The sequence below is a fragment of the Nicotiana tomentosiformis genome, chromosome 8, assembly GCF_000390325.3.
Source record: "Nicotiana tomentosiformis chromosome 8, ASM39032v3, whole genome shotgun sequence".
In the NCBI taxonomy this organism is placed as follows: domain Eukaryota; kingdom Viridiplantae; phylum Streptophyta; class Magnoliopsida; order Solanales; family Solanaceae; genus Nicotiana; species Nicotiana tomentosiformis.
The window spans coordinates 126,099,545-126,123,724 of NC_090819.1; the positions used below are offsets into that span (position 1 = coordinate 126,099,545).

Genomic DNA, 24,180 nt, shown 5'->3' on the forward strand with positions numbered 1-24,180 from the left:
TCACCCTCGACCATCTTATCCGATTGTACCGTCCTTGACATTTTCGAGGAGGGTTAATAAAATTTTAGCGTCGGGTTACCAAGGCTCTGTTCTCGAGCATTGATGAGGACAGGGATCGGGGTTGGATAGGAAGGTTTGTTCGAGTGAGGACTTCAGACCTGATTCCGATCGAAAAGATGCCCTTTCCCGAGGAGTGAAATATGAAACGTAAGTGTGATCCTGCTGTTACTTCCTTTTATTTTGTTCTTTTATTTCTTTTCTCATCAGTACTCTTCTTTTTGCGATGCAGCAGTTCCCTGGATTCCCGGAGCAGTTCCCGATCTCAAGAACTGGGTACTAGCTCTTGTTTCGACCTCCACATACGCCGAGCGCTCATGGCGTGATTTGTCAAATGGACGGTGGGAGGCCAAAAACCACGGTAAGCCCCTTTCTCATACTCTTTGATAAATCGAACGAGATGCCTTCCAAATATTTTAATAAAATTTTCCATATGCAAGTTTGGGCAAAGATGCGGTTTTAAGGCCCTTGTTCATCAAGGAAGAAACTTTGGCCTCTGTCCCAAAGCCGGTGAAATAAAATAAAAGGAAAAGAGCCTCCGTTCCCTAAGATCCAAAATCGAAGAAGAGGAAGGCTCATAAGCCGAACAAGAATGTCATTCATTTGACCGTAGAATCAGTTCTGCATCTAAGGGATGAAGATGAAGAAGAAGAAGAAGAAGAAGAAGAAAATGATGGGTCTGCGCTGACTTCCCGAACGAAGAGAATAACCAAATCCCAATCGGCAGCTGGATCGATGATGCTTCATGAGGCTCCGCCTTGAGCTGAGGGTATACCGGAGAAAGATTCGGGTAGAGTCCCTGAGTTGTCGGAGATCGAAGACGCATCCCATCGAAACCAACGGATGGGGGATATGTATGAAGGGGACCCTCTTGAATCCCTTTGAACCAAAGAGAATGCTCCAAGTGATTCATTTGGGGCAGCAGCAATCAAAGATTCGCCCACCTTTCTCGCCTTTTCCACAGGGGTGATACGGGAAGCCCAAGATTTGGGGGACCTTGATCTAGACAGGCCTCATGATAGATAGGATCCCTTTCGTGACATGTTTACCAGTATCGAGGATGTTGCCGGTACTAGTCGGGTCTTTTTCATGGGGTGCAACATGCTTTGAATCAGGTAAGCCTTAAAATTATTTTCTCGGTACTACCTTTATGTTTACTTTTTGTTTCTAACTTCATTTCTTGTTTCTTTGCAGGCAGCGGCAGTTCATCGAGAAGTATGTTCTCGGTCCCAAAACGAACTGCGTCGATATGAGGCTGACCTTCAACGGGTTATTGATGAGAGGAACTCCCTAAAACTTCTCTTAGGGTAAAGGGAGGAGGAAATAAAAGACCTCCGAGCTCAGTTGGCCAAAGATTAACGAGATCAGACCGATCTGTCTGAGCAGGTAATGATACTTTTAAAAGCCTATGGGCTTGATACCGGAACTATGGCTAATTTATTGGTCTCACAGTTGCAACAAAAAATTGAGATGATCGGGAAGCTTCGTGAGGAGGTCGACGTGATAAAGGCGGAGTCTTTGCAATGAAAAGAAGGTATGGACCGCTTTGCTGCAGAGAAAGAAACTGCTTGAACCCAGTTATCATCGACCGAAACCCAACTTCAGAGAATGAAGAAAAAAGGCCTGGTTCAAGAAAGAAGAATAGAGGAACTCGAGGCTCGGTTGGCCTCTGTACTTGCCAAGGCCGAATGTGATGCCGAAAAGGCAAAGGCCGATGCGGATGCACTCGTGGTCGTCTATCGGGCTGATGCTGAAGCTGCCCAGGTCCAAGCAAGAGAGGTAGTCGAGACCGCCGATACTCGAGCACATTGGGTCGCTGAACTTGCTAAGTGCCGATATCGGAGGGAAATCCTCGAGGAAATCCATGCTTGTGGTTTCGACCTCGCTGAAGAGATAAAAAGGGCCAAAGAACTCAAAGACGATGCTGAAGCCTTGGTTTCCGATGACGATGACAATGATGATGATGATGATGGGAGTAAGAGTGGATCCGATAACGGGGGAGGGGGGAGCCCGATAGAGAAGAGACCACTCCTGGGGATGGCCAGGAAGCTTAGTCCTTAATTTTTTTACGTTGTAATCAATCATGTAAACAATTTTGTATATAGAAATATCCCTTTTTTGCCGACTTGCTTCTGTTTTGTTTCCGGTCTTGTGAAGACTTTATTCACGCCTTATGAATGTTTTCACAAGGATTTAAACAACTTAATCAAATTTGGACTTTGTAGCCTCTATAACCGAGCGAGCGCTTATTCAAACTTGAAGTGATATAGCCCTTAGGCTTATTAGTTGAGTCAATGATTCGAACTTGAAGAAATATAGCCCGTATGCATAATGGTCGAGTGAGTTCCTGCTCGAACTCGAAATAAAAGTAGCTCGTAGGCTTAGTCGTCGAGTGAATGATTTGTACTCAAAATAATGTAGCCCGTAGGCGTAATGGTCGAGTGAGTGCTTGCTCGAACTCAAAATAAAAGTAGCCTGTAGGCTTAGTCGTCGAGTGAATGATTCGAACTTGAAGTAATGTAGCCCGTAGGCGCAATGGTCGAGTGAGTGCTTGCTCGAACTCAAAATAAATGTAGCCCGTAGGCTTAGTAGTCGGGTGAATGTTTCGAACTCGAAGTAATGTAGCCTGTAGGTGTAATGGTCGAGTGAGTGCTTGCTCGAACTCAAAATAAAAGTAGCCCATAGGCTTAGTAGTCGAGTGAATGATTCGAACTTGACATAATGTAGCCCGTAGGCGCAATGGTCTAGTGAGTACTTGCTCGAACTCGAAATAAATGTAACTCGTAGGCTTAGTAGTCGAGTGAATGATTCGAACTCGAAGTAATGTAGATCGTAGGTGTAATGGTCGAGTGAGTGCTTGCTCGAACTCGAAATAAAGGTAGCCCGTAGGCTTAGTGGTCGAGTTTATCTTAATTCTGTTTGCGTAATAAATCTCCAAATAGAGAAATGTTTCTTAGATATAAGATGTCGGTAAAGAGGACAACTTTCTTTGCAAGTCATTATACATGTGTTCATGTTTTGCGTCTGGGTTCGGGCCAACTACATGAGCATGGTTCGTTTTCACCATTTGGCTCATAAAACTTTTCCTATTGGAACCCTGTTGTTGCGAAATAACTTTCTTGCATCAGAACTTGATATATTTGAGGGCAAATCCCCCCCCCCGTATTCGAGGTCGATTGTAAAGAGGCATCGGATACTGTTGTAAGTGCAGCACGATCATTGGTTGCCTCATTAAAAACCTTGCCGAAAAACCCATTTGGGATAAAAACCTGTCTAAGGTAAAAAGAATGTAACGCGTGCTTTCAGATCTAAGGCTTTATATTGACGGATCCATCTTAGCTCCTGATCGGACTTCTGCAGGGGTTAGTTTTGAAATGTAAATGAATATGGGAGGGTCGTACCTTAGCAGTAGTATCGTTTTAGATGTGACACATTCCAATTGCTTGATAGTTGTTTGCCGTTTATAATACCGAACTTGTATGATCCCTTTCCGACGTTCTCGAGAACCTGATACGGTCCTTCCCAGTTTGGTCCTAGTTTTCTTTCGTTTGAATTTCGGGTATTGAGGGTGACTTTACTTAGCACTAAGTCCCTAGGATTAAAATGGCGGAGCTTGGTTCTTCGATTATATTATCTTTCGATTCGTTGCTTTTGGGTGGCCAATTGGACGAGAGCAGCTTCTCGTTTTTCGTCCGATAATTCGAGGGTAGTGTTCATAGCCTCGTTATTTGATTCTTCTGTTGTGTATCAAAATCTGGCACTGGGTTCGCCGACTTTGACTGGTATCAAGGCTTCGGACCCATATACTAAGTTGAACGGGGTTGCCCCCCTACTAGATTTTGACGTTGTTCGATATGCCCAAAGGACTTCGGGTAGGATTTCTCTCCACTTTCCTTTAGCGTCGTTCAGCCTCTTCTTTACGTTTTGAATGATAGTTTTGTTCGTTGATTCGGCCTATCCGTTCCCACTAGGGTGATACGGTGTTGATAATATCCTTCTTATTTTGTGATCTTCGAAGAATTTCATTACTTTGCTGCCAACAAATTATTTCCCATTGTCACATACTATTTCGGCGGGTATCCCGAATCGACATACGATATGATCCCAGATAAAGTCTATAACTTCTCTCTCTCTCTTACTTTCTCGAACGCCTGTGCTTCAACCCATTTAGAGAAATAGTCAATCATAAATAAAATGAATTTAGCTTTACCTGGGGTCGATGGCAGAAGGCCGACGATATCCATTCCCCATTTCATGAATGGCCATGGGGATAGGACTGAGTGAAGTTGCTTTCCATGTTGATGGATCATTGGTGCAAACCTTTGACATTTGTCACATTTTCGAACAAATTCCTTCGCATCTTTGCCCATATTGATCCAATAATACCATGCCCTGATTATTTTTCGGACTAATGGATCGGCACCGAAGTGATTCCCACAAGTTCCCTCGGGCACCTCACGTAGGATGGTAATTGGTATCTCCTGGACCCAATCATACTGCCAATGGTCCATCGAATGTCCTTCGGTATAGCGTTCCATCTGAAGCCAACGTGAATCGAGCAGCTTTATTCCATAGGGCCCTTGAATTTTTAGGGTCCAATGGGAGCTTTCCGTTCTTTAAGTATTCAATATACTTATTTCTCCAATCCCAGGTTAAGCTCGTAGAATTTATCTCGGCGTGACCTTCTTCGATCACGGATTTTGAGAGTTGAACGATAGTCTCCGAGCTCAAGTCATCTTTCTCGACCGATGATCCCAAATTCGCAAGTGCATCAGCCTCAACATGCTGTAAAGTCCATTGTTTGAAATGGTGAAAAACGACATGTAGTTTGTCCAAATACCTTTGCATTCTATCTTCTCGAACTTCGAAGGTTTTGTTTACTTGACTACCACCAGCAAAGAGTTGCATTTGGCTTCAATGACTTCTGCTCCCAAGTTTTTAGCTAGCTCGAGACCTGCAATCATGGCCTCATACTCGGCCTCGTTGTTAGTCAACCTGGTAGTTTTAATAGATTGACTAATAGTGTTACTCGTGGGTGTCTTTAAAACTATTCCTAGCCCGGACCCCTTCACGTTCGAAGCCCCGTCCGTAAAAAGGGTCCATACCCCCGATGACGTACCTGATTTCAACAGGAGTTCTTTTTCGACTTCGGGTATGAGGGTTGGCGTGAAATCGTCCATGAAGTCTGCTAAAGTTTGAGACTTGATGGCCATACGGGGTTGATATTCGATATCGTACCCACTGAGTTCGATGGCCCATTTGGCCAATCGGCCTGATAGTTCGGGCTTATGCAAAATATTACGAAGCGGGTAAGTGGTTAATACGCATATGAGGTGACATTGAAAGTACAGTCTTAACTTTCTAGAGGCGCTTATCAGTGCAAGTACCAATTTTTCTAGGTGCGGATATCTAGTTTCTGCTTCTCCTAAGGTTCGACTTATATAATAAACGGGAAATTACGTACCTTGCTCTTCCCGAACTAGGATACCGCTTACTGTGATTTTCGATACTGCCAAGTACAAGAAAAGTTTTTCATCTATTTTTGGAGTGTGAAGTACTGGTGGGATCGATAGATATCATTTTAGTTCCTCTAATGCATGTTGACATTCCGGGGTCCAAGCGAAATCGTTCTTCTTTTTGAGTAGAGAGAAAAATTTATGACTTCGATCTGATGACTTCAAAATGAATCGGCCTAAGCCTGCAATCCGTCTTGTTAGCCTTTGTACAGCTTTCATGCTGTCCACAATGGTGATGTCTTCGATGGCCTTGATTTTATCGGGGTTAATCTCGATTCCCCGATTTGACACCACGAAGCCGAGGAACTTGCCCGAACCGACCCCTAAAGTACATTTTTTGGGGTTGAGCTTCATGTTGTATTTCCTCAAAATCTCGAACGTCTCCTGCAAATGGGTCAAATGGTCCTCTGCGCGCAGGGACTTAACTAGCATGTCATCAATATAAACTTCCATTAATTTACTTATTTGTTCTTCGAACATTTTATTTACTAGGCGTTGGTAAGTAGCCCCTGTATTTTTTAGCCTGAAGGGCATCATATTATAACAATATGTTACATATTTGGTGACAAATGAAGTCTTTTCTTGGTCCTTCGGGTTCATCTGGATTTGATTATACCCAGAATAGGCATCGACATCAAAATCAAGCCTCGTTAGGAAACTCAAGCCTCATAATTCTGGTCCGACAGTCAAGTTTGGCAAAATATGAATAGAGCCAATCCATTCCCATTATTACATCAAAATCAATCATCCCTAGTTTAATAAAATCGGCCCATGGTATCCCGACCACGCACCGTGAGAACACAATCCCTATAAATCCTTGCGGCCATAATAGACTCGCCAAACGGAGTAGATACAGAGAATGGCTCATGAAGATGTTCCGGTTCTATCCCGAAGCTCGTAGCAACATAAGGAGTAACATAGGACAAAGAAGATTTGGGATCAATAATGGCATACTCATCATGAGATTGAACAGTCAATATACCTATGACGACATCTGGGAAAGCCTCTGCACTCTGTCGACCACTCATAGCATAGAATCGGCTGGGTCATCCCGAACTCTATGCACCACCCCTAGTTGTACCACGCCCTGCGGGTGCTGAAGAGCCTCGAGCTGGAGGGTGTGCTAAAGATGTGGCAGTTGTAGGACTGGATGACTGAGTTGTGCCCCTGCCTGCACCCTGACGGGATGCACGACACTCCATCTGAATATGGACTCTCATTCCGCATCCGTAACATACTGGCATGTCCAGGTAGCAGACTCCCGAATGTATCCTCCCACACTTAGGTCATGGGGCCCTCTGCTGCTGCTGGAATCTCCCTCATGATCGGCCTTGATGGTGGGACCCCCTGCTGCCCTGATCGGGCCTAAAGCGACTCCCCTGCTATTGGTTGTGCCCTGATGGCAGGGCACTAGATGAAGACTGAGCATAAGACTGGGATGGCCCTGATGATCCTCCCCGAAAAGCTGATCTCCCACCTCTGAATGAATCCCCAAGGTTGCCCGCTGATCGGGCCCTACTGCTACTTTCCTGTTCCATCCTGAACTTTAACCTTCGAGCCTCCGTAGTTTGGGCAAATGCCACCATTCTTCCATAGTTCATGTCAGAATTTAGAGCAGCTGTGGCAGACTCATTAATAACCAAAAGGCTAAGGCCCTACACAAATTGACGCACTCTTGCCTCCATAGCCGGCATCATATGAACAACATACTTCGACAGGCGTATGAACTCCATGTGATACTCCCACACATTCTTACTACCCTGCTTAAGGGTCCCAAACCCCACAGCACGGGCTACCTTAGTCTCGGCAGGTAAGAATTGGTCTATGAAGGCATCCGCGAACTCACTCCATCTCGCCGGAGGGCTCCCCTCCTCACGGGAATTCTCTCACATCTCAAACCAGGAATATGCCACCCCTTTCAAATGATAGGAGGCCAACTCTACTCCTTCTGTCTCAGTAGCACACATAACTCGGAGAGTCTTATGCATCTCATCAATGAAATCCTGAGGGTCTTCCCCGGGATCAGTACCTGTGAACACTGGAGGATCTAACTGAAGGAACTTGTTTACCCTGGAACCAGAAGAATCTCCTTGCAAGCTAAATGAGGTGGGTGCAACATTTGACCTTTGAGCCTGGGAAGCTACTAACTGAGTCAGCATCTGAATAGCTCCTCTAAGATCCCCATCAGAAATACTGGGTCCTGGAACTGGGGCTGGAGGTGGAGCATGTATATCGACGGGGATTGTGGCACCCTCCGCGGGTGTAGGAACTAGGGTAGTCTGTTCTGGAGTAGACGAATCAGGCAGTGTGATAGTAGGGGGATTATCCTCACTCGCATTATCAAGTAAGGGATCAACATGCATTCCTGGTGTGGCATTGGCTTATTTTCCAATTCTCTCTCTCTTCTTAGGTGCCATTTACTGAAAGTTAGAACAATGCACGAGTTAGGGGAAAACAACCTCACGTTCCACTTTATCGCACGCTATAGAAAAATAATGAAGGGTCTCATTCTTAAATGTCCAAGTAGACCCCTAATTATAAATGTGGTCGACAACACACCGATAAGAAGGGCTCTACTAGACACGACTCCGAGACATCATATGACACTTTAAAACCTTAGGCTCTGATACCAAGTTTGTCACGTCCCAACCTCGGGGAGCACGACCGGCGCTCAACCGAGTGAACCCGGTCGAGCAAGCCAACTAAACCTTTCCTACCCGACTCATTCATAATCTAGAAAGGGATCGCATCACCATTTGTAAAATAGGGGAGAGATTAGTTATATAAATGTTGCTTGTTCATTTTTCCTTATATACATTATGCCATAGTTGAGTTTTCAAAATACAACTCGATCCAACGACCACCCCAACATACATACATGACCCACATAAACATCTACGGAGCCTCTAATGATACAAAAGACTAACATGACAATACCGGCAACAAGGTCCCGGCTATATCTCAAAATATGAAAACTTATACAAAAGAAGGACTACATGACCCCTGGGAGAAATGGGGTTCACCAAGATTGTTGTGAGGAGAAAAAGAGAGCATCACTATCTGCGATCGGCACTATCTGCGATGGAACCATCTACATCCATTAAAAGATGTAGCGCCCCCGGCAAAAGGGATGCTAGTACTGTCGAATATTACTAGTATGTAAGGCAAACACCAATCTTAGTAGAATAAACAGTGAAACAAAGAGAAGGCAACCATAATAATCAATAAGAGTTTCATAGAAATACAAAGAAAATACCAAGTAAGGGTCACATAGTTTCCAATTCAATCTTTCCATCTTTTTAGATTAATAATCTTTAGTGCCAAAGCCACAACTCACAATGCCACCGTGTTTTTACACGGAGTCTGGTCTCAGCCCGACCGGCTAAGCCATATCAAGTGCGACATATCCATATCCATTATGTAAATCAATAATTCCAACACAAATGCCACCATGTGTACAGGATGGCGTCTGATCTCGGCCCGATCGACTAAGCCATCTCACTTGAGACATAACCTCTTTTAATTGTTCACTAAATTCACATTTCTTTCCCATCTTTCGTTACATGGCACAAACAGCCTCATTTATTAAGTAGTTCTTGGCAATTGGGAATATTTTACAATTCAAGTCTTTTCCCTTTTTATCCGTTCAAATAACATCATCACATAAGGCATTGCACACATAAGGGAAGGAGCTTGAAAATAACATAATTACGTTCTCAAATAGCATGATGACATGGTAACCATCTAAAACAATTAGGGAACATGAATCTTTCAATATAACAAACTAAGGCAAACAATTCTAGTATGATTAAGTTATAACTTACACCCATCATTCGGACACCAGGAGTTCGATTCTAGGAAGAAGAGAGTTAGTCATACATACCTCAATTGCGCTTCTTTAGACTCTACAATTATCCGGAACCCTTAGCAACCACAATCTATTTTAGCAATATACAAATTGAACCCAGAATTAGGAAAACATTCATGGTTCTAACTCACTTTATTTCCCCACATTCTTTATCACACATGTATGCAAGATAAACCACCCCCATACTTATGAAGTATCACCCTAGTACCCCATTATAGCTATGTTTAAAATTTAGAGCTAGGGTGATGATGCCTTACCTTTTTGGGTGAAGAATTTTGGTGCTCTACTTGAATATTTCCAAGGCTTTGAGTGATGGTTGAAGATCAATTTTATGAAAACTTAGGCTCTCCCCCTTGAACCCTCTCTATCTCTCACTCTAGAAATCTCAGAAAATGAGCTCAAAATAGACCTAAGGGGTATTTTTAACGAAATGGGAGTCGGGTTTTAAATTAAGAAAAATGGTGCCCCGACACAGGTCTGCGGTCGCATAATGGTTATGCGGTCCGTAAAGTGACCGTAGAAATGGCCCTCAGGGGCCTAAACTTTTGGCTCAGGTATGCGACCAGTATGGGGTCCGCATACTTGTTCTGTGGTCGCATAATGCACCGCAGAACTCCCTTCACAGAAACCCAAGAGGAATTATGCGACCGATATACAGTCCGCATATCGATTATGCAGTCACATAATCGACCGCAAAACTGACCTCAAATTGGCCAAACTTACTGCATCACTATGCGGCCATTATGCGGTCCGCAGAGTGATTATGCGGCCGCATAATGGGGCGCAGAAATGCTTTCTTCTGCAAAATATTTTCCTCTAAGCTCGTAGATAGTAACGCAGGAATCTATCTTGGCACCACGAAACCCCAAGTTTTTTGATTAAAATTTTTACGAGTCCTTACAATCTCGTGGCCGGCCGTGGAATCGATCATGCGATCGATATTGGGCAGCGGAAAAGAATCTTTGGTGCATGCTTTGTTCAAATCCTTATAGTCCGCACACATTCTAAGTTTGTTTCCTTTTTAAGGAACTACAACTACATTGGCTAACCATTCGGGATATTTCACCTCCCGAATGGACCCTATCTTGAGAAGTTTGGTTACCTCGTCCTTTATGAATGCGTGCTTCACCTTGGACTGGGGTTTTCTCTTTTGCTTCACCGGTCTGAACCTAGGGTCCAAGCTTAGCCGATGCATCGATATGTCCGGTGGGATCCCTGTTATATCTAAATGGGACCAGGAAAAGCAATCAATGTAATCGATAAGAAATTGAATAAGTTTCTTCCTGAGTTCGGGGCTCAACCCCATTCCCAGGTATACCTTCCGTTCGGGCCAGTGCTCGACTAATGTGACTTGCTCCACTTCCTCAATCATTGATTTGGTGGCGTCGGAGTCATCGGGAAACACGAAGGATCGAGAGATCCTCTCATCATCATCTTCTTCGATCTTCTGGTAATTTGGTTGGGTCAAAGCCGATGTCTGTGATTGCTATTTGGTATCTCGTTCCCCTTCTAAGCCCGATCCCTTTATTGGTGAAGGCGAGGATATTGGTTTCGCTTCCTCGACGGTGAACATTTCTCTTGCGGCTGGTTGTTCTCCATACACTGTTTTGGCTCCTCTCGATGTTGGGAATTTGAGGACCTGGTGTAGGGTCGAAGGTACAACTCTCATGTTGTGGATCCATGGCCTTCTGAAAAGGGCGTTGTATCTCATGTCGCCTTCGATCATGTGGAACTTCGTTTCCTGGATGGTTCCGGCCATGTTTATTGGTAGAATTATCTCGCCTTTGGTAGTTGCACATGCCATATTGAATCCGTTTAGAACCAGGGTTGCGGGTATGATCTGGTCCTGCAGGCCGAGCTATTCTACGACCTTCAATCTGATGATGTTGGCCGAGCTACCTGGATCAATCAACACACGCTTAACTTTAGTTTTATTCATGAGTACAGATATTACCAGTGCATCGTTATGAGGTTGTATGGCTCCTTCTGCATCTTCATCATTGAAGGACAAAGTTCATATGGGTGTGTAATCTTGAGTTCAAGATCGCTTTTCTCTCACAATCGATGTCTTAGTGCGTTTAAGAACTGGTCCTTGAGGGGTATCGGCGTCGCCGATGATCATGTGAATGACGTATTGTGGTTCCTCTTGTTTGTTTTGCTTGCCAAAATCCCTATTTTTAAAATGGTTCTTCTCCCTATCGCTAAAAAATTCTCGAAGGTGCCCTTTGTTGAATAACCGGGCTACTTCCTCTTTTAGTTGCCTACAATATTCCGTTATGTGGCCATGGGTGGCATGATATTCGCACATTTAATTGGGATTCCTCTGGGTAGGATCGGTCTGCATGGGTCGAGGCCATTTAGTGTCTTTGATGCGTCTGATAGCCGAAACGGTGGCGGATGCATCAATGCTGAAGTTATATTCCGATAACCGAGGTGCTTCCTTAGATTCGGCAGGCCTATCGAACCTACTTTTGTTCATCAGCCCCCTGGACCCTTGACCTTGATCACTTCTTTTTTTATTTTGCCTGAGGTTGTGTCTCGATTCACTGACTCTATGGCTTCCGTTGTACGGTTGGTATCGATCCCCGATCGGACCTCGTTCTCGATTAGTATCCCTTTGAACAACGGGTTCAGACCCCAATTGATCATCTTCGACCCTAATTTTTGATTGGTACAGATTGTGCACGTCGGCCCACGTGATGGCTGGGTATTCGATCAGGTTATGATTTAATCATCGTGAAGTCGTCGAACTTCATTCGGTCAAACCTTGAGTGAAAGCCTGAACAACCCAATCGTCTGTGACTGGTGGCAAGTCCATTCGTTCCATTTGAAAACGAGATACGAACTCCCTTAGCATCTCGTTATCCTTTTGTCTTACCTTGAAAAGGTCTGTTTTCCTTGTTGCGAATTTTATGGCGTCGGCATGTGCTTTCACAAAAGAATCTACTAACATGGTGAACGAGTCTATGGAATTTTGTGGTAGGTTGTGATACCAAATCATTGCCCACTTCGAGAGGGTCTCTCCCAATATTTTTAACAACACAGATTCGATTTCATCGTCTTCTAAATCATTATCCTTGATGGCACACGTGTAAGAAGTGACGTGCTCGTTGGAATCGGTCGTTCCATTATATTTGGAAATTTCGGGCATACGGAATTTTTTGGGGATTGGTTTCGGGGCTGCGCTCGAGGGAAAAGGTTTTTGCACGAATTTTTTCGAATCCAACCCTTTTATCATTGGTGGAACTCCCGGGATCTGATCGACCCTAGAGTTATAAGTTTCTACTTTTTTTATCATTGGCTTCGACTCGCTTTGTGAGTTCATCGAGCAATTTAGCAATTTCGGGAGTAGTCCCCGATTCTTGCTCATTTGACTTCACTATGGCTGGCTCCTTTCTGTGGGTGATTTCTCGAGGTGGACTGGGCTCCGGTCTGCTTTGTAGCTGGGTTTGGCTCTGCAACTGAGCTATTACTACCTGTTGGGCTTGCAATATTTCGAAAATCACACGCAAGCTAACGCTGTTGAAACCGTTTACCCGAAAAATGGATGGAGTTGAATTTGTACGTAGTTCTAAGGATATGTGGCGCAACTTAATACAAATTGTAAGGATAAATAGAAATATAAGTATGGATTGCAAAGAATGCAAAATAGATAAGATTATAAGAAAGATGAATTTTAGGACTTAAACAAGTGGAATTAATTTAAGAGGCTTGAAAGAACAACTCTTTACTATACTATGGGAGAATATAGTGTTTTGATTACAATGTAAGCATGAAAAAACTTTCCTTTATAGAAATGATAATCATGCCCTTTATAGTAGATGGATCTTGCTCTAAACATAATTAAAAATGCTCAGTGGAAGACCCACGATAAATCAGCTTTTTCACAATTCCTGCCAAGATTCTCTCTAGTAGGATTGCAACGGCTTTTGTCCGCGAGCTCAATCTTGACTCGAGCTCTCGATCTTGGTTTGAGCTCGATTCTGACTCGAGATCTCGATCTTGGCTAGAGCTCGATTCTAACTCGAGCTCTCGAATTGATTCGGGGTCAATGTTGGTCGGTCTGTGGATCATAAGCTTGATAGTTTTACTCTGTATTATAGTTCGATTTGGATCCGAGCTTGACAATGATATCGAACTCGATATTGATCAGCCCTTCGGATTCGAAGCTTGTTTGTACCATCTTCGGAATCCATCTCGGGGTCTCACTTTGATCGATTATCTTTCGAACTCGATCAGACGTACGAATGCCAAAATCTATTTTGACTGTATACAAAAGTGATAATACTTATGAACTTAGATATAAGGATAAAGAAGGTGATTGGGTTTTGGCCAAATACATATACATTTCAATTTCAGAAAATGTTGATCTATTAAGCACTTTTTTTGACAGTCCCAGTCAAAATAAAGAGCGCGATGCACAAACGCATCTGATGTGGCAGGTTAACGAATGACCGAATAATACGTGTACAATCAGTTACAAGAAAAAGGAAAAGCTCCGTGACAAAATTCTTTTCTCCTTCACCCTCTCTGTTCGTCTTCCGTCTTTCTTTCTTCTTATTCTTTTCTTCTTCATTCTCTTCTGTTTTTTTGTTTCCCTTCTTTTTTCTTTTTTGTTTCTCTTCCATTTTTTTTTCAGTTAAAACTCTTTCGTTGTCACGGTTAACAAACCTAGAAAAATAAAGAGTTGATGGTGAGAAATGGAAGAGTTTGTTAAGTGAAAATGGTGAAGAAATGCTTTGTTAGTAAGTATAAACAAAAGAGAAAATATCATGCTTTTAGTAGATTTCTTTTCTGTTAGCTTCTTCCTTGACATTATTCTCATCGTCTTTGATAACAATACTGCATTCTTCGTAACAGAAGCTTCGGTTGAATTTGTGTCCATTTAGATATGTAGAAACTTTTAAGCAGAGCACATAGTGGGTCACTAACAACAACAAGAAAGAGTCATCAGTTAATGGAGCAGGTGGTTTATTAGATTTTGAGTATTTATCTGGAGCCACAAACCACAAGTTATGAAGAAAAATTAATTAAAATAAGCCATGTAAATTTCGGACTTGAAGACATGGTTATTTAAAGTGCTTCAAGTCTCCGTTGTGGAAAGGAGAGACAAAAACTAGGACAAAGGCTAAAAATGAAAAAAGGAATAAAAGAAAGTAATAATAGAACTGTATTAACAATTTTCATGGCTTTAACGCGCTGAAAACGAGTGGGACATACGCACTCCACCACATCAGCAGATTGTGTCTAATAGATACGGTTTGTCTCGAGTTGACGTTATAATAGGTACAACTCTCACTTCAGGTACCTAAATAAAAAAATGAGATAAATTTAAAGGGCCGCATATGTATACACCCTATTTATTATAAATCAAAATTATTTTAAAAAATTATTTTCTATAGTTACATTTTATATTTTATAGCAACATAAGTATTTATGGTATATATTACCATTGAGGTATGAAATACGCTATTTATATTTATTCTCTCTTTTAGACAGCTGGACATATCTATTTTTAAGGTGATTGTTGTTACTATATTCATGAATACATGACGAGAATACATGTGAATACATGCGCGTACAGCTGGACTGCCCTGATTTTAGACGATTTTTACTGCTGTATTCATCAATACATCTGCGCGAATATATGTGAATACATGTGCGTATAGCTAGACTGCCTGATTTTAGGCGATTTTTGATGTTGTATACATGAATACATGGCGCGAATACATGCGCGTACAACTGGACTGCCCTAATTTTAGGCGCTTTTTACTGTTGTATTCACGACTACAGCTACGTGAATACATGCGCGTACAGCTGGACTACCCTGATTTTAGGCGCTTTTTGCTACTGTATTCATGAATACATGGCGCGAATACATGTGAATACATACGCGTACAACTGGACTGCCCTGATTTTTAGGCGCTTTTTGCTGCTGTATTCATGAATACAACAGCGCGAATACAGTGAATATACTACTGTAACAACTGAATAGTAGCTATAGAAAGTAATTATGTATATGGTAGCTATAGGAAGTTAATAAGCACTAAATAATAGTGGTTTCTGAAAATTTCTCTTAATTTTATACATGTCAAGAAAGTGATAATGCTTATATACTTATAGCCTGTTTGGCCAAGTTTCTCAAGAGAAAAAATACTTTTTTTTTCCTAACTTGAGGTATTTGGCCAAGCTTTTTTGAGGGGAAAAATACTTTTGGGAAGAAGCAGAAGCAGTTTCGGAGAATCTGAAAAAAATAGTTTCTTCCAAAAAGCATAAGCAGAAGCAGTTTTGACTTTTCTTCTTACCAAAAATACCCTTAATAAAAAATAGTATATACCAAAATAATCGTTAAATCTAATACTTAGGATATTAATGTATAAATATTTCTTATTATTTTTAGGATAGATTTCTAATATATAGTGACTTTAGGGGTGAATGCTTTTATATTTGTTGAATGATTTTTAATATATTTAACTTATATTAAAAGATTACGTACTTTTAAATTTTATTTTCATATTTTACTTAAATAAAATGAAAAGATTAATTATTGCCTGTAATAATAAATTTTTAAGATTATTTATTTACTTATAATATTAACTATTAAGTAAATCTATTCATGTCCTTATTCGTAATTTGATACTTAAAAGCACTTTCTGAAAAGCTTGGCCAAACACAAATTATTGCTCAAAAGTGCTTTTTAGAGTAATTAGTCAAACACAAATTGTTTCTCTCTAAAAGTACTTTTTTCAAAAGCACTTCTCAAAATAAGCTTTAGATATAAGGATAAGAAGGTGATTGGCTTTTCATTAATGGAATATTTTATCCCCTTCTATGTACTAGTACTAAATTATTGTTCATTACCTTAGAAAAGATAAAGAAAAAAAAACAAGCTGACCACTAAATACAGGATACTACACAGTATTGAATTCAAAGAGAGAAAAAATAAAATGAAAAAAGAGAGAACTGGTGTTGGGTGTCGTACCCAGGTCTTCTAGTGAGGGAGGACATTATGCAACTTATTAAAGCAACGGAACATATATACATAATTTTTGCCGAAACTAGTGGTTCCGGTGACCCCTCATCTCCATGTAGGTTCGCTTCTGCGTACATATATGGTTCTTTCTTCTTCTTCTTTAACTTGAGAATCTCCGTTTGAATTATGATATATTTTTTTTCCAAAACAAGGGTTATTGAACTACTATACTTTATAACTTTTCCAAACTCCTTTTCTAATTCTTTATTTAATATTCTTTCCAACTATCACTAATAAAATATATAATCACCTCTTGACATATGTTAAACACCATTTCATAAAATAAAATGAACGGAAGGAGCATCACTTTTTTTTAACAAAATAATGTAGACATGCATTAGTAGTGACAAATATAGTTGGCAAGAATCTTTTTCTCTTAAATTAAATTATATTTTTCTCTATTTTCATTTCCTCTCTACTATTTTGTTTGCTTTCGTGGTTAATTTATAACTCAATTCAGATAAATAACAAAATGGGATACCACATTATTAGGGGTGTCAATGAATATTTAAAAATCGACTAAATCGACCGAAGCGTACCGCACCGAATCGATTTTTAGATTTCTTTTAATAAAATCGTAGGTTTTTATATAAATCTATAACTGTACCGATAATTAGGGTAGATTTTTTATTTTATGAAAATAAATCGAAAAAATATCGAACTGTACCGAATACATTTACATAAAAAAATATATTTATATATTAAAGTTTAAAAATAATAAAGGGAAAAGGGTCAAATATACCCCTCTACTTTGGTATATGGTTCACATCTACCCTCCGTTATACTATCGGGACATATCTACCCTTACCGTTAACAAAACTTGTTAAAAATACCCCCATCTAACGGAATCCACTAGATTAATAAAATAATTATTTAAAAAAAAATTATTAACCCATAACCCGTTAAACCCATCATATAAAAATACGGAACCTAGATTTCTGAGACGTCTTGATACATTTTATTCATTTGACTGAGAATAATGGTGGAAGTAGGATTATTTTGGTTCTTAGTTTTTTATGGTGGCGTTAAGATATCACGTTATCACCTTTGATTGTATTTTTTTTTGTTATAATATGACATTCCTTTGTCTAATGTAATGCACACTTGATAGTTAGTTTGTATGTCGGTAACAATTTATATATATTTTATCAATATTTGTATTTAGTTAATGCATGAAGTTAGTGTACTTAGGTTGTTAAGTTACTTTTCAACTTGTTGGTGTACTTTCTTTCATTCTTGATGATTTTCGTAGACTCTAGCTTGATACTAAAGTGAATCTCCTCTAATTATTTTCTAATTTTTGTTCCTTATAAGTTCATTTGTTACTAAGAATTATGAGTATCCTACCATAGCTCGAAATCTAACTTTGATTCTTAAGGCGTGATTTGACAATAATTACTCGTTGCTCAAATGCTTAAAGCAGAATAGGAAAATATGGTGCGTGAATTCTCATCAACAAAGGCTCATTGTTGGAGGAAAAAACACCCTCGGTAGCTGCCTTAAGACTTCATAATTGTCAACCTAATAAGATGCTATAAACATTCACGTCATGGTGGGAAAATATCATGGTGAATACGCGGCACAATTCTGCATGGTGGGAAATAACAAAGAGAAAAGCTAGAAGAAAAAAATTTGAAAAGGTAGAATATAATAAACATACAATAAGGATATTAAAAGAATCGTGACTCAATATATTAAATGAATATATGATTGCCGGTATTTTATGTCTTTTACGTCTTAAGTTCAATAAATGACTACGAAGGAGATGACTAATCTGTAAGGAAGAAGTGCAGTAAATAAAAAAGATTTAATGGATTATTAATGGGTTTTTTTAAAAAAAGGTATTTTTTTAATTTGGTGGCTTTCCGTTTGGTGGAGGGTATTTTTAAAAAGTTTGGCTAACGGTAAGGGTAGATGTGACCCGATAGTATAACGGAAGGTAGATATGAACAATATACTAAAATAAATGAGTATATTTGGCCCTTTTCCCAATAATAAAGCAGTAAATTTTTCCTTGAGTCTTGGAATTATGAAAAACGATGACAAGCCAACAAGTAATTAAACTCAAAATTCTAATTCTCAAACCTATTATGCTGCCTTTATTGAAATCAAATTATTTCGAGCATATTCATTAGCAAGACACGACGTATTATAGCGATTATGAGTAGTAAACTATAATGTATTAAATATGTTTCTTTTCGTATGGTTTAAATTTATATTTTTAAATATTTAATCTTTTATTTTTTTTTTGAGTCCCAACTTGTTTAATATCTTTCCACTCGTGATTTATGTTTCCTTTGTATTTACTTAGTTTGTTTTACGTTGCTGTAGAAGTTGATGAATCTATACTCTGATCATCTTTCATATTTTCTTAATTCATTGTCCTTTAAATAGTAAAAATGTCTAGAGAATTTTATTAAATCGTATAAAAGTACGTATGTTATTACATTCTGCTTTCACTAGTGACTTTTAAATTATATTTAAAAGAATATCGAAAATTAACTGAATTATACCGATAATGAACAGAAACCGACATGATTGGTGCGGTTTCTAAAAGTCTAATTTTGTATAACCGAAAAATTTGTATGGTATAAATTTTATAAAATAATTAGGTCAAACAAAATCTGTTATCGGAACTGGGAAGATGTCTTTTTCCGGCTCGCCGGAAACGACCAATCACCGGCTACTTCTCCTCCATCGCCTTCCGAGGTTCAAAACCATGTTCTTGTCCAAGCTCCGAACCCGATACAGAATTCTCGACCCGTTCGACGAATCCGACCCATCATTTCTCCACCTCTCCAGCTCGGTTCGGCTCATGCTCTGTGTGGGTCCCAGTCCGGTGACTTCCGAAACCTTGGATACTTACCCTTCCTTAGAGTGCATCGTGGGTACTAGTGCCGGCTTTGACCACTTTGACCTCGCCGAGTGTCGCCGCCGTAACATCCGCGTCACCACCGCTGGAGATTCATTCTCCGATGACGTCGCTGACTTCGCCGTCGGCCTCTTGGTTGATGTCCTACGTGGCGTCTCTGCTGCTGACCGGTTTGTTCGTGCCGGTTCTTGGCCTGTCATAGGGATAGGAGAGTTGAGTCCTCTCGGTTATAAGGTCAGTATTATTTTTCTACATGCTGGAACATCTTCATAATTCATGATCAGGTCCCGTTTCTCTTTATTTTTAATTAAAAAATTAGATTCTATTTCTCCAATGAGTTTTAATGTTTTATACTTCATTGATTTGATTATGGTCAAGATTGAACATTTTCCAAAGTATCAACTTAGTTGAAAAGTGTGTCATTGTCTTATGTTTCTTTTAAAAATAAAAAATTAAGCAGGTTGACAATACTATACTAAATCTTATTTGGTGGAAAGAGGAGTTCAGTAGTTTTGTTTTATTGCACAGTTATTAAAGGGAGAATTTGAAGCCAATCTCAAGTAGCTGTGTCATTGAGGAGTAATTGATTGATTTTTGTACTATCCTGGGTGCTAAAAACATAAATAAATTGAGTTCAACTTCACATTTGTTTTTATAATCTTATATTTTTATTTGGTACAATCATAATATAGTGAGGATTCATATTATCCACTGCAGCTTTGGGATTGAGCCGCTTGTTTCTAAGTTGAGGTCAACTAGTTCAATAAGATATTGTAAATTGTGAACCAAGTAAAATGAAGATATTCTCGTGTATGTTTTCTATATCGTTTTACTAATGTGCTACTTGAACTAGTAAAGGAGTTGTGGTTTTCTTACACAGGTTGTTGGAAAACGAGTGGGGATTGTAGGTTTAGGGAGCATCGGTACAAGGGTTAGTAAGAGACTAGAGGCCTTTGGCTGCAGCATTGCCTACACCTCGAGAAGGATGAAGCCTAATGTTCCGTTTCCTTTCCATTCTAATATTCACGACCTTGCCATTAACAGTGATGTTCTGATTCTTTGTTGTGCTTTAACGGAAGAAACACACCACATAATTGACAAGGAGGTGCTGACTGCCCTCGGGAAGGAGGGTATCATCATAAATGTTGGGCGAGGGGCGCTCGTTGATGAGAGGGAATTGGTGGAGTTTCTGAAGAGAGGTGAGATTGGAGGTGCTGGTCTTGATGTTTATGAAAATGAACCTTATGTGCCGGAAGAATTGTTCGGGTTGGATAATGTGGTGCTGTCTCCACATCTTGCTGTTTTAACTCCCGAGTCTATGGAAGCACTTGAAGAGCTATTTACCTACAACTTAGAAGCTTTCTTTTCAAATAAACCCTTGCGCGCACAAATTGAATATGAATGATGGAATATTCTGTTCAACATGTAAGCATACATTCCCCCATGAGAAATTGCTGCGGTAAACTTCATTAACTTTCTGCATCAAGTTGAGCATCACTCTACTCTCCAAAGCAATATGCTGAACATGAGAAAAATGATGTGTGTGTGTGCGCGTGAGAGGGGGGGGGGTAATGGTTATTTCCCTATGCAGCATCTTGTGGGGCTCATATTAAAAAAAAACAAAGAAGAAAATGAGAGGTGCCTAATTTTGTTGACAACTTTGTTGAAGAAAATGGGAGGTGCCTAACTTTGTTGAAAAATTATAGGACTAAATCAACAACAAGATATCTTATTTGTAGTAGTTGAATGACATCTCTTACTATAAATAGAGGCCTTCATTTTTCATTTTAATCACACCAAAATAATAGAGAAGCAATAGAAGTTAGAGAGAGTAATCCACATATTGTAGTCTATGAGATAAATAGTGAGTGTGAGTAATATTGTAGTGAAGTGTTCTAATTAAAGAGTGTTATTTCTTTCAAGATTGTAGTAGTCTCTTGACACTACTAAGTTGTAATATTATAATGGTTATATTGCTCCGCTTGGGTATTGTATTTTACCCATTAAAAGAGTTTGTGTCGTTGTTACTCTCTTGTGTTATTATTATTTATCGTGGATATTATTCTTGGGCGGGATTATTATTTTTCCCAACAACGTGGTATCCGAGCCATGGTAAATAATGGTACGCTGTCTTTTCAGTACCCGTCTCACAAAAGATAATTATGAAAAATAGTGTCTACGTATGAAAGCCATTCTTGGCTCTCAGAATGTGTGGAAAATCGTAGATAGAGGGTATGCAAAACCCGATAATGAGGAAGCTCTGGCTCAAAATGAGAAAGATGTCTTGACAAAGACAAGGAAGAAGGATCAACAAGCCCTCACGCTCATCCATCAATGTCTGGATGATGCCATGTTCGAGAAGGTGGCAGATGCTACCACCTCAAAGGAAGCTTGGGAGATCTTACAAAATTTTCTTCAAGGAGTTGACAAGGTGAAGAAGGTAAAACTTCAAACTCTAGGGGCTGATTTTGAAGTTTTAAAAATGAAAGAATCCGAATGCATTTCAGATTATTGTTCAAAAGTGAAGGCTGTTGTAAATCAATTAAAAAAATATGGGCAGGACATAAAAGATGTCCGTGTGATAGAAAAGATCCTTCGCACTTTAACACCTAAATTTGATTTAGTGGTGTGTGCTATTGAGGAGTCTAACGATTTAGACTCTATGATGGTAGGGCAATTGGAGAGTTCTTTACAGTCCCATGAAGAAAAGATCAAGAGGGGACAAAAAGTGCCATTGGAGCAACTTCTTAAAACGCAGGCATCCTTCAAAGATTATGGAGGTGAAAAGAGCTATCGAGGGAATGGACGGGGACGAGGTCGTGGCAGTCATGGAAGAGGAAGAAGCAATGCTAACAACTTCAACAATGAAGTTAAGATCCACCATACATTCAGAGGTCGTGGTCGTGGACATAGGGGAGGAAGAGGACGTGGCTACTACCAAAAAAATAATGGACAAAGGTATGACAAATCAAAAATTGAATGATATAATTGTCATAAATTTGGCCATTACTCTTGGGAATGTCATAGCAATGTTGAAGAAAAAGCTAACCTTGTTGACGACAAGAAAGAAGAAGTTGAGTCAACGCTGTTGATGACACTCAAGGAAGAAAGGATGATTGCAGCTCGTGGTATTTGGACAATGGAGCAAGCAATCATATGTGTGGATGCAAAGAGAAGTTTGTGGAGATCAATAAAATGGTGAGAGGTAATGTGTCCTTTGGAGATACCTCAAATATTCAAATTAAAGGGATATGTACGATTCTGATTTCCTGTAAAGATGGTAGTTACAAGTTAATTCAAGATGTTTATTATGAGTTTGGGCCAACTTTTTGAAAAGGAATATGACATCCATATGAAAAATATGCATCTTTGGCTTAGAGATTCAAGTGGAATTCTAATTGCTAAAGTGCATATGGGTAAGAATAAATTATTCTCACTGAATCTTAAAACAATTGATGCAAAGTGTTTGAAGGCTAATGTGCAAGATGAATCATGGTGTTGGCACATGCGATTTGTGCACTTAAATTTTGAAGCGCTCAAATCAATGGGAGAAAAGAACATGGTGCATGGGATACCATCAATAAGCAATCCCAATCAATTGTGTGAAGCTTGTCTTCTTGGAAAACATGCAAGGAGGAGTTTTCCAAAGGAGGCCATGTCAAGATCAACCAAGTCACTTCAGCTTGTTCACACTGATGTGTGTGGACCAATCAATCCACATTCATTTGGTAAAAGTAAATACTTTCTACTTTTCATTGATGACTTTAGTAGAAAGACTTGGGTTTATTTCTTGAACCAAAAATCTGAAGCTTTTGCTGTATTTAAAAATTTCAAAGTACTTATAGAAAAAGAAAGTGGCTATGAAATAAAAGCTTTAAGGTCCGATAGAGGAGTCAAATTCACTTCAAAATAATTTAATGACTTTTGTAAATCTCATGAAATTCGTCGCCCTCTAACGATACCTTATTCACCCCAACAAAATGGAGTTGCAGAGAGAGAATCGAACGATTCTTAATATGGCTAGATGTATGTTAAAAGCTAAAAATATGCCCAAGGAATTTTGGGCAGAAGCTGTATCTTGTGCAGTTTATTTGAACAACAGGTCTCCAACAAATAATGTTAGAGATCAAACCCCTCAAGAAGTATTGAGTGGAAAAAAGCCAAGTGTCAAGCACTTGAGAATCTTTGGGAGCATAGCCTATGCTCATGTGCTACATCAAGGGAGAGCGAAGCTTGGCGATCGAAGTGTCAAGCATGTGTTTGTTGGATATGATACGAGTTCAAAAGGCTACAAGCTATACAACCCAAGTAGCGACAAATGGTGGTAAGTCGCGATGTTGAATTTGATGAAGAATTGGCATGGAACTGGGAAGCTCAGGAAGAAACTTCATATGATTTTATTCCATACTTTGGTGATGAAGAAGAACGAGAGACCGTGGAACCTGTGCAGGATACAACTCCACCTCCTTCTCCAACAAATGTTGCATCTCCCTCTTCTCAAGAAAGTTCAAATGAACAACCGCAAAGGATAAAGAGTATTCAAGAGCTCTATGAGGACATAGAGGAAGTTACTAATTTTTATTTTTTATATTGTCTCTTTGCTAATAGTGAACCAATGAACTTTGATGAAGCTGTTGAATACATAAGGCGGAGACAAGCCATGCAGGAGGAGATCGAGTCAATAGAGAAGAACAACACATGGGAGTTAACAACACTTCCCAAGGGTCATCGAGCAATTGGAGTTAAATGGGTATACAAGGCAAAGAAGAATGCTGATGGAGATGTGGAGAGATACAAGGCACAACTTGTGGCTAAAGGCTACAAGCAAAGGCAA

At 39.8% G+C, this 24,180-nt stretch overlaps 2 protein-coding genes across 2 annotated transcripts; both read left to right on the forward strand.

Moving 5' to 3' along the window:
* The first annotated feature begins 19,062 nt into the window (after positions 1-19,062).
* Positions 19,063-20,828, forward strand: LOC104086150 (glyoxylate/hydroxypyruvate reductase HPR3-like). Its single transcript, XM_009590342.4, has 2 exons — positions 19,063-19,580; positions 20,227-20,828. The coding sequence occupies exons 1-2, from the start codon at positions 19,119-19,121 to the stop codon at positions 20,749-20,751; spliced, it is 987 nt and encodes a 328-aa protein (XP_009588637.1). The 5' UTR covers positions 19,063-19,118; the 3' UTR covers positions 20,752-20,828.
* Positions 20,829-21,528: 700 nt separating this feature from the next.
* LOC138898111 (uncharacterized) lies at positions 21,529-22,548 on the forward strand. Its single transcript, XM_070184147.1, has 2 exons — positions 21,529-22,304; positions 22,374-22,548. The coding sequence occupies exons 1-2, from the start codon at positions 21,529-21,531 to the stop codon at positions 22,546-22,548; spliced, it is 951 nt and encodes a 316-aa protein (XP_070040248.1).
* The last annotated feature ends 1,632 nt before the right edge of the window (positions 22,549-24,180 follow it).